Genomic DNA, 13266 nt, shown 5'->3' on the forward strand with positions numbered 1-13266 from the left:
TTTGCTGTACACATTTTACAAATTCTTCGATGTTTGAAAATTGTTTAATTTGCATAATTATAAACATATATATTTTTTTGCAAGTGTGGTACAAACACAGTAACAATATCAATCACAAAACATACAGGATCTTTAACGCTCTAAGCCTACATATGTATATTTACTAGTAGATAAAGTACAGCTCTAGACTTCTGGAAAATAACACATTGTTGCTTATTGGTCTGCGTATCACTTTTCTTAATTATTTAGCAAATAAGTTGATATTATTAAGAATATTAACAGACGACCTTTACATATTGTATTAAGATTCAAAATCATAGGTCTTCAGTCGACATTTCTTATTCAGCTAAATAATCGATTAAAATTAATATCTCCATTAGACGCCCTTTGTCTTGTGAATTATGCAAATTAATCACGATTCATGGAACCCTCCGTGTATAGCCTTTTACTTCAGTTACGTATTTATCATATATCATATCAATATATTCGATAAAACTTTTAGCAAATAAAAAACTTATTTAAAACAAACACATTAAACTAAAAATAATCTCAGCATAAATGTGTTTACTTGTTCAAGCTATCGTAGATTTACGAGTTATAGTAGAAAGAAAATCTTACTTGCATCCCAATTTTTTAATAAGTTGTGATGTAACGCTATGTATCCATCTTCTATGCTACTGAACACAGTTTCACGACAATTTCCTATTTGAAAAGTCTGTAAAATAATGAGTCTGGTAAATATTCTTTCCTTTTTTGTTCCAAAGGTTTACTTATTTCTAATTGACTAGAAAAAAGACGCAAATAAACATGTATCATTTGATCATTACACAGAACATTCAGTTGTCTTTGAAAAAGTTATGTGTATTTAACCATACTTAAATATATCACATTGTTTCTCTTTTACAATTATACATAGTTCAAATAACACATATAAGCGTCTAAAGATATATGATTGTTTCTCTTAAAACCAACAGTGTAATATATAATAATTCGACCTGCAAATTCACTGTATACCAAAAGGAGAAATATAGTATTTTAGATTAAATCACGATAAGCCTATGGGTTTGGTATAAATGGCACTGCGTTCTTTAAATTTTGCAGCCATTTCGTCAATTTCGTTTTCTATTTCACACAATATCCAAACAAAAACGGACGTATGGGTGGATATGTGGACAATTTTGCCGTCATCAAATAATGTTACATGTAGGTGTAATTAAATCCTCAAATGTGACCGGTAAACAACCGAATTATTCTTTAATCTAGACATACCAGCATTGTTAGGTAGCAAGTCTTTGTGATGAAGATGGCAAACCAAACTAGGTGGATAGCACTTAACCAGCAACCATCTCTCTTCCATTTTATCGGCGAAAATAAGAAGAATCTTAAGGCGAACACTAGCCAGAGAGTGCCTGTAGTTTTTAATTTCATTATATAAATTATATATACATAAGAAAATCAAAAATGAGGAAAATGTACTAAGATTGTAAGGAAAGTATGATATGAAAGAAAAGCAATATATTCAATATTAAAGTAGTTATTAACATGTAATGTGCGATTAATGTTTGATTTAAAAGTATTTATCATCACATATCTACTGCGTAAATAACGCAGCAAGGGATATTTTGCATATTTCTGAATTCCATTTGCTAATTTATGTGGCCGTTTGCAATATGTTATTAACTTCACAATATTTTACTTGTAACTGAAATTTCTGAATTTTCATTTAAATCAGCGGAAATCTGGGGGCATGTTGTAAAAACCAACTGAGAAAAACATCAACGATGATGAAGACCAATTTAATTAGATATTAAACCTTTCTTTTTCGACATTTACTTCCGTCAATTCACATTTATTACCTATTGGTTTAGCAGGTGCTGGTACGTGATTTTCTCCATTTGCTTGAGTACGAAGATTAGCTTCGCCGTCGTCGTTTTCAGAATTTGTAATGTCATCTACAGAGATAACTTTATATACATTATTTGAACTTCAATTGAGTACAGATTTAATAAATGTTATATACTTTACCACAATGAAATCATCAGAGAGATATATAATAAACGTATTTTTTCCATTGATATTTTCACTGTTTAAGTTGTAGCTGTTTACTTTTGTGTTATTGTTATGGTAAAGATAACACCTCTTAAAAATATTGAATTAATGCGGTAACAAGAGGACAATGTGATATATCAATCTGAATAAAATCAGCTCTAAATTACGCACCGCTTTCATATCTGAGCGTGACCATATTCCAAACTATTTCTGGTGACTATTCACACAGCCAATCATTGGCGAGCTTTCATACTTTTGAAAGCGATATGGTTGCTAACTTTAACCATGGGAAAACCAATTTTGAGTAAGTAATATTCACGATTTCGAAGAAAACATGGCGTTGTCCATTATAGCCGACATGTAAACCGGCAAAACAATCTTGCCCATAAAAAATTGGCTCTTTTTTTCAAGTACTTTGTTAAAAAATTACTTCCAACATTTTTTTTTCTAACAAAAATCAACAATTTGTATAACCTCCACGTATAACGGTATTTTGATACTTCTTCTTATGCCTATGTAAAAACCGGTTTGATTGCATGGCTAAAATAGCTTTCTCGGGAAATCCGAATTATAAGGGAGGCGAAACATATACCGTCGTCTTAGATCTACATAAAAGAAATAAGTTGATCTGAACTTTAGTCAGATTCTGTGATATATCAGCTGCTGAACATGGGGCATAAGTACAAAAGACTGATAATTATCATATTAACCAATATTTATTAAGATAAGGAAAATGAAATGTTGTCGGAACAGAATTGCTGCAACTGTCAAAATTAGAGTATCTACAAGAAAAGAATTGACAAAGAGGGGTACAAAAAGATATAAAAAACCAACAAAAATAGATAGATATTTAGAAGAACAAAATATATTCAAATGATAATACAAAAGACAGGCAGAGTAAAAGGGAAAAAAACAACATCATCATTATACCATGGCTGAGTGTAGGGTTCAAACCTATGAGTGCAAATCATTAGAAGTTACGGTGACGATGATTTACCAAATGAGCCACTACGATAGTACACTTTCTTATCAAAATTAAACTGTACACAGTTGTTGACACTTTCAGTCTCAGATAATATGGCGACTTATCCTTTAATGGACTTTCCTAAGTACTGTTAGTACCAAATTATCATCCCAGGACGATAAATTGCTGAAATTATTTGACACATGATGTTAACAACAGTGGTCTTTGTTTTACGACATCTACTTTACGGTACAGGTAAAGGTAAGTTTGTATAAAACCCCGAAATACCGATAATTGCTACTTATTTCGTAATAAATTGCACATTAAATTTTATAATTATTGGATTAGAATGATACAATAGTAAATAGAAAACTTTAGGAAAGTATTTAAAGATGTATCGGCGATATTATTATCTCATTGGTACCATAGTTTAAACAAACACAAAAGTGTTGTGATGAAGTTTCTAATGTTGCAATCGGCGATGAAAACTGAAAATTATGTTTATAATAAATATTTAATTGGTCGGTTAACGGCACCACTTTTCAAAATGGTTGTATTAGGTTGTGTTTTCCTTGTAAAAATAATAAGTTTTGAAATGTTAAAATAAAAAAATAAGGAAAGTGTATGCATCGCATCTTGTTATTGGAGAGAAACTGCGCAGTAAGGGATGTTTACTTTATTTTATTTATTTTTTATTTATTTTTTTTTGCATAATTCAAAATTCCATTTTGTAATTTACGTGGTCTTATGCGATGTAATAATTTTTTTTGTTTACTTTAAAATGAAATTTCAATATTGTCATCATAATCAGCATGAATATGGAGACATGTTGTTAAAACCAATCGACAAAATCATCAAGTTGAATGTGGAACTTAAATAATTTAATTAAATATTAAACCTTCCTTTTTCGACGTTATATTTTTGCCAATTCACATCAATTACCTTTTGGCTTAGACGGTTTTGATCCATCTGCTTGTGTAGAAAGATCAGCTGCATCGGCGTTGTTTTCAGAATTTCTTTTTTCATCTACGAAATAAATTTTATCTACATTCAGTTCAGTTGAGTATATATTTTATCATTGCTATATACTTAACAACAATATAAATGTATTATTTCCATTGATATTTTGATTTTATAAATTATATTTCAGTTGCCCTTTACTTTTATGTATTTGTAAATACTGGTAAAGATAAAACCTTTAAAAACAAAAACTTAAGAGCTACAAGGCAACAAGAGGACAATGTGACATATCAGCTGCTGATCATGGGGCATATTTCCTTACCAGATAGGCATCAGTAAAAGTATTTAAAAAAATATATATGGCCCCACTCTCAAGGACAGTGCATACGATAAGTATAATTATGAAAAAAAAAAAATTTACAAAACATCTGGAATCTTGAACAATAGTACTTAATCTGAATAGAACATGACCTGTGCGTGAGAATGATTTGGTACGGTATCTGTAATGAGCGCACTTTTGCGCTGACCTTCTCAATTGCTGCATTGCAGCAACAATTGTACTTGTTATGGTATAGTGTTGTCAGCTATTTTTACATGGATGACGCATATTTAAAAAAAATACTTTCAATCTTTAGAGATTTCTCATGTTTTGTACCCGTATCTGTGCAGTTCTATTCAATAATGTGAGTTATTTTACGTATTTTATTTAGTAAAACACTGTTAAAGATCTTATAACACAATTTTTTCATGGTTTTATTTCATAAATATGATGCTCTAATTATGATTTGTCAACATTGTATGTTCCAATAAGCATTATTTATAAAGATATAACCCAGTTTTACATTCCATGTAAATAAAGGGAGGTAATTAGAAATTTATTTTCTATAAATTCTAAGTCAAATTTTCCAATAAGAAATGAATGCATGTAGTTTATTGATTAAATATAATGTGCACAAATATTTGCTGTACACGTTTTACAAATTCTTCGATGTTTGAAAATTGTTTAATTTGCATAATTATAAACATATATATTTTTTTGCAAGTGTGGTACAAACACAGTAACAATATCAATCACAAAACATACAGGATCTTTAACGCTCTAGGCCTACATATGTATATGTTCTAGTAGATAAAGTACAGCTCTAGACTTCTGGAAAATAACACATTGTTGCTTATTTGTCTGCGTATCACTTTTCTTAATTATTTAGCAAATAAATTCGAAATCATAGGTCTTCAGTCGATATTTCTTATTCAGCTAAATAATCTATTAAAATGAATTAAGTGCCTGTAGTTTTAAATTTCATTATATAAATTATATATACATAAGAAAATCAAAAATGAGGAAAATGTACTAAGATTGTAAGGAAAGTATGATATTAAAGAAAAGCAATATATTCAATATTAAAGTAGTTATTAACATGTAATGTGCGATTAATGTTTGATTTAAAAGTATTTATCATCACATTTCTACTGCGTAAATAACGCAGCAAGGGATATTTTGCATATTTCTGAATTCCATTTGGTAATTTATGTGGCCGTTTGCAATATGTTATTTACTTCACAATATTTTACTTGTAACTGAAATTTCTGAATTTTCATTTAAATCAGCGGAAATCTGGAGGCATGTTGTAAAAACCAACTGAGAAAAACATTAACGATGATGAAGACCAATTAAATTAGATATTAAACCTTTCTTTTTCGACATTTGCTTCCGTCAATTCACATTTATTACCTATTGGTTTAGCCGGTGCTGGTACGTGATTTTCTCCATCTGCTTGAGTACGAAGATTAGCTTCGCCGTCGTCGTTTTCAGAATTTGTAATGTCATCTACAGAGTTAACTTTATATACATTATTTGAACTTCATTTGAGTACAGATTTAATAAATGTTATATACTTTACCACAATGTAATCATTAAAAAGATAATATAATAAACGTATTTTTCCATTGATATTTTCACTGTATAAGTTGTATTAAAGTAGCTGTTTACTTTTGTGTAATTGTTAATATTGGTAAAGATAACACCTCTTAAAAAACAAGATATTCAATTATTGCGGTAACAGGAGGACAATGTGATATATCAATCTGATTAAAATCATCTCTAAATTACGCACCGCTTTCATATCTGAGCGTGACCATATTCCAAACTATTTCTGGTGACTATTCACACAGCCAATTATTGGCGTGCTTTCATACTTTTGAAAGCGATATGGTTGCTAACTTTAACCATGGGAAAACCAATTTTGAGTTGTTAATATTCACGATTTCGAAGAAAACATGGCGTTATCCATTATAGCCGACATGTAAACTGGCAAAACAATCTTGCCCATAAAAAATTGGCTCTTTTTTCAAGTACTTTGTTAAAAAATTACTTCCAACATTTTTTTTCTAAAAAAATCAACAATTTGTATAACTTCCACGTATAACGGTATTTTGATACTTCTTCTTATGCCTATGTAACCGGTTACATTGCAAGGCTAAAATAGCTTTCTCGGGAAATCCGAATTATAAGGGAGGCGAAACATATACCGTCGTACCGATCTACATAAAAGAAATAAGTTGATCTGAACTTAAGTCAGATTGTGTGATATATCAGCTTCTGAACATGGGGCATAAGTACAAAAAGACTGATAATTATCATATTAACCAATATTTATTAATATAAGGGAAATGAAATGTTGTCGGAACAGAATTGCTGCAACTGTCAAAATTAGAGAATCTAAAAGAAAAGAATTGACAAAGAGGGGTACAAAAAGATATAAAGAAACCAACAAAAATAGATAGATATTTATAAGAACAAAATATATTCAAATGATAATACAAAAGACAGGCAGAGTAAAAGGGGAAAAAACAACATCATCATTATACCATGGCTGAGTGCAGGGTTCAAACCTATGAGTGCAAATCATTAGAAGTTACGGTGACGATGATTTACCAAATGAACCACTACGATAGTACACTTTCTTATCAGAATTAAACTATATACAGTTGTTGACACGTTCAGTCTCAGATAATATGGCGACTTATCCTTTAATGGACTTTCCTAAGTACTGTTAGTACCAAATTATCACCCCAGGACAATAAATTGCTGAAATTATTTGACACATGACGTAAACAACAGTTGTCCTTGTTTTACGACATCCACTTTACGGCACAGGTGAAGGTAAGTTTCAATAAAACCCCGAAATACCGATAATTTCTACTTATTTCGTAATAAATTGCACATTAAATTTTATAATTATTGGATTAGAATGATACAAAAGTAAATAGAAAACTTTAGGAAAGCTTTTAAGGATGTATCGGCGATATCATTATCTCATTGGTTCCATAGTTTAAACAAACACAAAAGTGTTGTGATGAAGTTTCTAATGTTGCAATCGGCGATGAAAACTGAAAATTATATTTAGAATAAATATTTAATTGGTCGGTTAACGGCACCACTTTTCAAAATGGTTGTATTAAGTTGTGTTTTCCTTGTAAAAATAATAAGTTTTGGAATGTTAAAATAAAAAAAATAAGGAAAGTGTATGCATCGCATCTTGTTATTGGAGAGAAACTGCGCAGTAAGAGATGTTTACTTTATTTTATTATTTTTTTATATATATATTTTTTTTTTGCATAATTCAAAATTCCATTTGTAATTAGATGTGTGAAGTTGGCGGCCCAGCGGCCTGGCGGCGTGAGGTTGGCGGCCCAGCGGCCTGGCGGCGTGAAATTGGCGGCCCAGCGGCCTGGCGGCGTGAAATTGGCGCCCAGGTGCCTGGCGGCCAAAAATTTTAATGTTGTAGAAATGTTATTTTAACACTAAAACGGCATTTAATGAAATTTTAAAGATAATTAGTGTTATTTAAAGGATAATTCAAAAGAAAAAATCACTTTCAGAGAACTTTTTTATTTTGTCATTTTTGTGAAGTTGGCGACCTGGCAGCCCAGCGGCCTGACGGCCAAAAATGTCAATGTTGTAGAAATGTTATTTTAACAATAAAACAATAAAACATCATTTAATGAAGTTTTAAAGATAATTATTGTTATTTATAGGATATATCAAAAGAAAAAAAATCATTTTCAGAGAACTTTTTTATTTTGTCATTTTTGTGAAGTTGGCGGCCAAGCGGCCTGGCGGCCTGGTGGCCACAAATTTTAATGTTGTAGAAATGTTATTTTAACAATAAAACGGCATTAAATGAAGTTTTGAAGATAATTATTTTTATTTAAAAGATATATCAAAAGAAAAAATCACTTTCAGAGAACTTTTTTATTTTCTCATTTTTGTGAAGTTGGCGGCCTGGCAGCCCAGCGGCCTGACGGCCAAAAATTTTAATGTTGTAGAAATGTTATTTTAACAAAAAAACGGCATTTAATGAAGTTTTAAAGATAATTATTGTTATTTAAAGGATATATCAAAAGACAAAATCACTTTCAGAGAACTTTTTTATATTCTCATTTTTGTGAAGTTGGCGGCCCAGCGGCCTGGCGGCCAAAATGTCAATGTTGTAAAAATGTTATTTTAACAATAAAACGGCATTTAATGAAGTTTAAAAGATAATTATTGTTATTTAAAGGATATATAAAAAAATCACTTTCAGAGAACTTTTTTATTTTCTCATTTTTGTGAAGTTGGCGGCCTGGCAGCCCAGCGGCCTGACGGCCAAAAATTTTAATGTTGTAGAAATGTTATTTTAACACTAAAACGGCATTTAATGAAGTTTTAAAGATAATAAGTGTTATTCAAAGGATATATCAAAAGAAAAAATCACTTTCAGAGAACTTTTTTATTTTCTCATTTTTGTGAAGTTGGCGGCCTGGCAGCCCAGCGGCCTGACGGCCAAAACTTTTAATGTTGTAGAAATGTTATTTTAACAATAAAACGGCATTTAATGAAGTTTTAAAGATAATTAGTGTTATTTAAAGGATATATAAAAAGAAAAAAACACTTTCAGAGAACTTTTTTATTTTCTCATTTTCCATAGGGAACGAGCCTTGGCGTATTGGCGTTGGGATTTCCCTATCCTCTATCTAACCAAATGGTTGATTTTTTTTCTCACTCACCTGGACACACAAATATCAGTGAATCTACTTGCTACGCGCATTACAACGTACCTAGTTTTGAAAAGCGAGGGCTTAGGCGCCTGACTTTCTATGATTAAAAAGCATTATGTACGTCCGCAGAAATTCTACTGACCAATTTTATGTGTGATGCAAGGTTATCATGATAAAACACATCAATATTAAAGTCGGAAGGTGTCATAATATAAGTGTTTATAAGGAATTCAGTAGGTTGACAAATGGCGTTTAACGTCTACAAAGATGTTTCTACTTATTTGGTTATTTTGGCCGAATATTCAATTAAATTATATCAAAATGAGGTCGTCATTAAGAAGCATCTATTATTGAGAGATAATAAATTATAAACCCCTTTATCATTTTCGATAGAGGACCTTTTCTGTTCTAATGTTGTTTGAAACCGGTTTGTACCTTAAAGATTAAAGTGATAGCGTTTGTGTAGATGAGCTACGCAATTCGCGGGTCAGTGATTTCCCACAAATATTACGAAAATTTTTAAACAATATTTTTTTGTGTTTATTATTTATATCAGATACATAGGTAAATGTGTTGAGTACGTTTAAGATAATTATTTAGTGACGCAGTGGTCAAGTCCACTATAAGGGTGTAAAACATATTGTATTTATCATCTTTTAACGATATAAATAAACAAAAACTACCAATTTGCCAACCGTCCACTCAACGCAGTAGGTAAGATTGTCAGTTAAATTTCTAGTTGAATATCAATGCAATGCAGGTTCGATTCGCAAAAATTATTTTTGTATGAAGAACATTTAAACGCACTACGATTACATAATATTTATAATTATATTTTTACTTTTCTGATAATGCTTTCTCCTGATGTGTGGCGTTTTCTCTAACTGTACGCAAGTGCATATCAACCCGTGTCCAAAAAAATATCTGATGCATTTGTAACTATTTGAAACAAAACCGGCAAATAAAAAAAAGATACATAAGACAGCCAAATGTAATAGTACTTATATATATAACCATGATTCGACCATGAATATAACACTGAAACGTTCGCTCTGCCTACTGCGCTATCAAGGCACATAAAAATCTGACGTTTTACTTTGTGTTTTATTCATAAGGCATCAGCTTGCCTTACCTTTTTTATGGAAAGCCATGGCTGTCTTATATTGTTCTTTTTTACTTTATTTAACCATTTGGATAATTTATAAGTTCGCTTCGACTATATATGAATTGAGCACACCTTCTAATTTAACCGGAATCCATTATGTTAATCCACAGCTACAATATATGAAACCATACTGTCAGTGTATGAAACAGAGTTAGCAATATATAAGTTGACTTTCTCCATATATGATTCCAGTTCTTCAATATATGGTACCAAAGTAGCCATGTATGGAACCAGATATCCTGATATTAAACCGAGTTATCACAAATATTAATTCATTTTTCAATATATGAAACCAATGTATCAATTTATGAAACCAAAGTAGAAATATATAAGTTGGTAACACATTATATGATACCAATTCTTCAATATATTGTACCAAAGTAGCCATATATGGAACTAGATGTCCTGATATGAAACCAAATTTTCAATATATTAATTCATTTTTACAATTTATGAAATAAATTTATCAATGTACGGAACTAAAGTAGCAATATATGACTTGATTATAACTTTATATGATACCAGTTCTTCAATATATGCTACCAAAGTAGCCATATATTGAACCAGATGCCCTTGTATGAAACCGAATTATTTTTACAATATATGAAACCATAATATTAATGTATGGAACCAAAGAAGCAGTATATAAGCTGATGTTACATTTTATGATAGCGATTTCCATTATATGGAACCAAAATATCCTATTTTCAAGTCAACACGTCAAAGGCCGAGGTCACTGGGTTCTGTTATTAAAAGGCATACACTTTTTCATGAAATCAATTATTTGACTGGTTATTTTTACAACTTTGTGAGTGGATTAACCTTGATGTGTCCTACTGGCCATGCCCATTTTTGATCAAAGGTAAAGGTCGAGATAAACTTATGTTTATTTAAATGTTCTTGTTTATGGTCAGTACGACTCAGTAGCTTAAATTATGACTTACACCTCATACATATATAACGATAAGTTTTGCCTGCCCAGCCCATTTTAAGGCCAAAGTAATTGAATGTGACGTTAAATTCAAATATTTCCTTATTTAGAAAATGTGCAGTTTGCCATTAGTGAAGCACGCTGGTCTTTTGACAGTTCAACAAGGAATATTGGCGCGAAACTGTAATACCGGTGCGAGGATAGAATACAGCCTTTAAAAAAGTCCCGTCAGTATAATGACATTTTGGTTCCACGCATTGCTCATTTGGTTCCATATATTGGAAAAGTGGATTCATATACTAGCAACCTATGACAATATATTGAGGAATTGGTGCCATATAATGTAAAAATCAACATATATATGGGAACTTCAGTCCAATACATTGATAAAATGGTTTCATATATTGTAAAAACGATTTAATATATTGATAATTCGGTTTTATATAAGGACATCTGGTTCCATATATTGCTACTTTGGTATCATATATTGAAGAACTGGTATCATATAATGTGATAATCATCTTATATATTGCTACTTCGGTTACATACATTAATAAACTGGTTTCATATATTGTAAAAATGAATTAATATATTGATAATTCGGTTTCATTTCAGGACATTTTGTTCCATGTATTGCTACTTTGGTACAATATATTGAAGAATTCGTATCATATAATGTGATAACCAACTTAAATATTTCTACTTTGATTTCATAAATTGATAAATTGGATTCATATATTGAAGAATTAATTGATACATTGATAATTCGGATTCATATAAGGATATCTGATTCCATACATAGCTACTTTGGTACCATATATTGAAGAACTGGAATTATATATTGAGAAAATCAACTTATATCACGGGGGAGAATCACGCCGTTCGTTACCCAAACAAACAAGATGGCGGATGCAGCCAACAAGTAGGGTTTTCCCTTTTTCTCTGAAATTCGTGATGTTCTAATGTAAAAGTACATATAACAACCTTCTTTTTCCTGGCACACATGATTTTATTTCATGATGTTTCGTCCCGTGCTTCATCTGAAATGCGCGTCACCAGATTCGAAGCGAGAGAATTTTCCATCGGTTTGATCGTGGTAACGTACGGCTTTTTCTCTCAAATTCAGTGTTTCGTTTACATATACGTATGTATATTAACTAAAGCCATTGACTTTAAAAAGTTGTAATATGTTGTCATCTAAGCATTCATGCCCATTCTGACTAAAATAACTGCTGAAAATATTAATATCGGGGCATTTTCTGGAAATGATAACATATGGCGCACAAAATATCAATGATAACGTACGGCGCATTTTTTTCAGATCAAATCATTTTCTTAATAATAGAAAAGGTATGTTTACAAGACATAAGAGGATGTGTAGAACTAACTTAAGAAACTGAAATAAATAATATTAGTGTCCAGCTTTATATGTCATCCAATGAAAGCACTGTATTTCTTAAAAATTCTTGGTGTAAATTTTCATAGATGATATATCAAAGTCCGTTCATAGCAGCCTTCTATTTTTAAAAGTGTTTCAAAGAACCGCGTTTGTGCAAATGGACAGGTATAGTGACGAAATAAAGTTAATATTAATGTAGGCAAATAAAGCTTGACACTAAGTATGTTTGTATTCATCCGTAGCTGTTCTACACAAAAAAAAAGAATATTCTCCGGTCGCTATCGCTCCCGTCGAAGTTTCTAATTTCTGTAGAACAACACGGATGAACACTAACATATACTTTGTAAACACTAGTTTAAGAGTAGCGTAATAATTTTTAAAACCGTTCTTTCATAAAGGTAATGATGTCATCTAAGCGCATGAGCGGTCTTGCACTTAAGGTTTCAGACGGGTTTTCCGACATGGTTAAAAACATCAAAATCCAAATCCGATTTGAAACTTTATATTAAACACTCGAAATTAATAAGCAAATTCCAATGTAACTCTATTATTGCCGATATCTGCAATTTTATTTATTTTTTTAATTATTGTTTTTGTCGGGGCATTTGTGGAAAAAAAACGCCAGAATATGACAGGCAAATTCTTGCATGTAATTGTTTTGATCAAATTATGACGTTCCTTTCATTTACAATTAGGAAATCCGCAATTGATGCGAATGGACCTTCATTTTTTAAGGATATGTGTATAAACATATGGCG

The 13266-nt window shown here is 31.0% G+C and overlaps 1 protein-coding gene across 1 annotated transcript in view; it reads right to left on the bottom strand.

The window, feature by feature from the left end:
* Positions 1 to 13266, bottom strand: part of LOC132750917 (mucolipin-3-like) — a 45303-nt gene that overhangs the window by 12882 nt on the left and 19155 nt on the right. Inside the window, exons 5-9 of the mRNA XM_060740988.1 lie at positions 5706 to 5801; positions 3956 to 4039; positions 1857 to 1952; positions 1270 to 1409; positions 619 to 715 (exon numbers count right to left, since the gene is read on the bottom strand). Coding sequence (XP_060596971.1) covers positions 619 to 715; positions 1270 to 1409; positions 1857 to 1952; positions 3956 to 4039; positions 5706 to 5801 — 513 coding nt within the window. The remainder of the gene's footprint in view (positions 1 to 618; positions 716 to 1269; positions 1410 to 1856; positions 1953 to 3955; positions 4040 to 5705; positions 5802 to 13266) is intronic.

This window comes from Ruditapes philippinarum, unplaced genomic scaffold, assembly GCF_026571515.1.
Source record: "Ruditapes philippinarum isolate M1 unplaced genomic scaffold, ASM2657151v2 ctg795_1_1_1_1, whole genome shotgun sequence".
Classification (NCBI taxonomy): domain Eukaryota; kingdom Metazoa; phylum Mollusca; class Bivalvia; order Venerida; family Veneridae; genus Ruditapes; species Ruditapes philippinarum.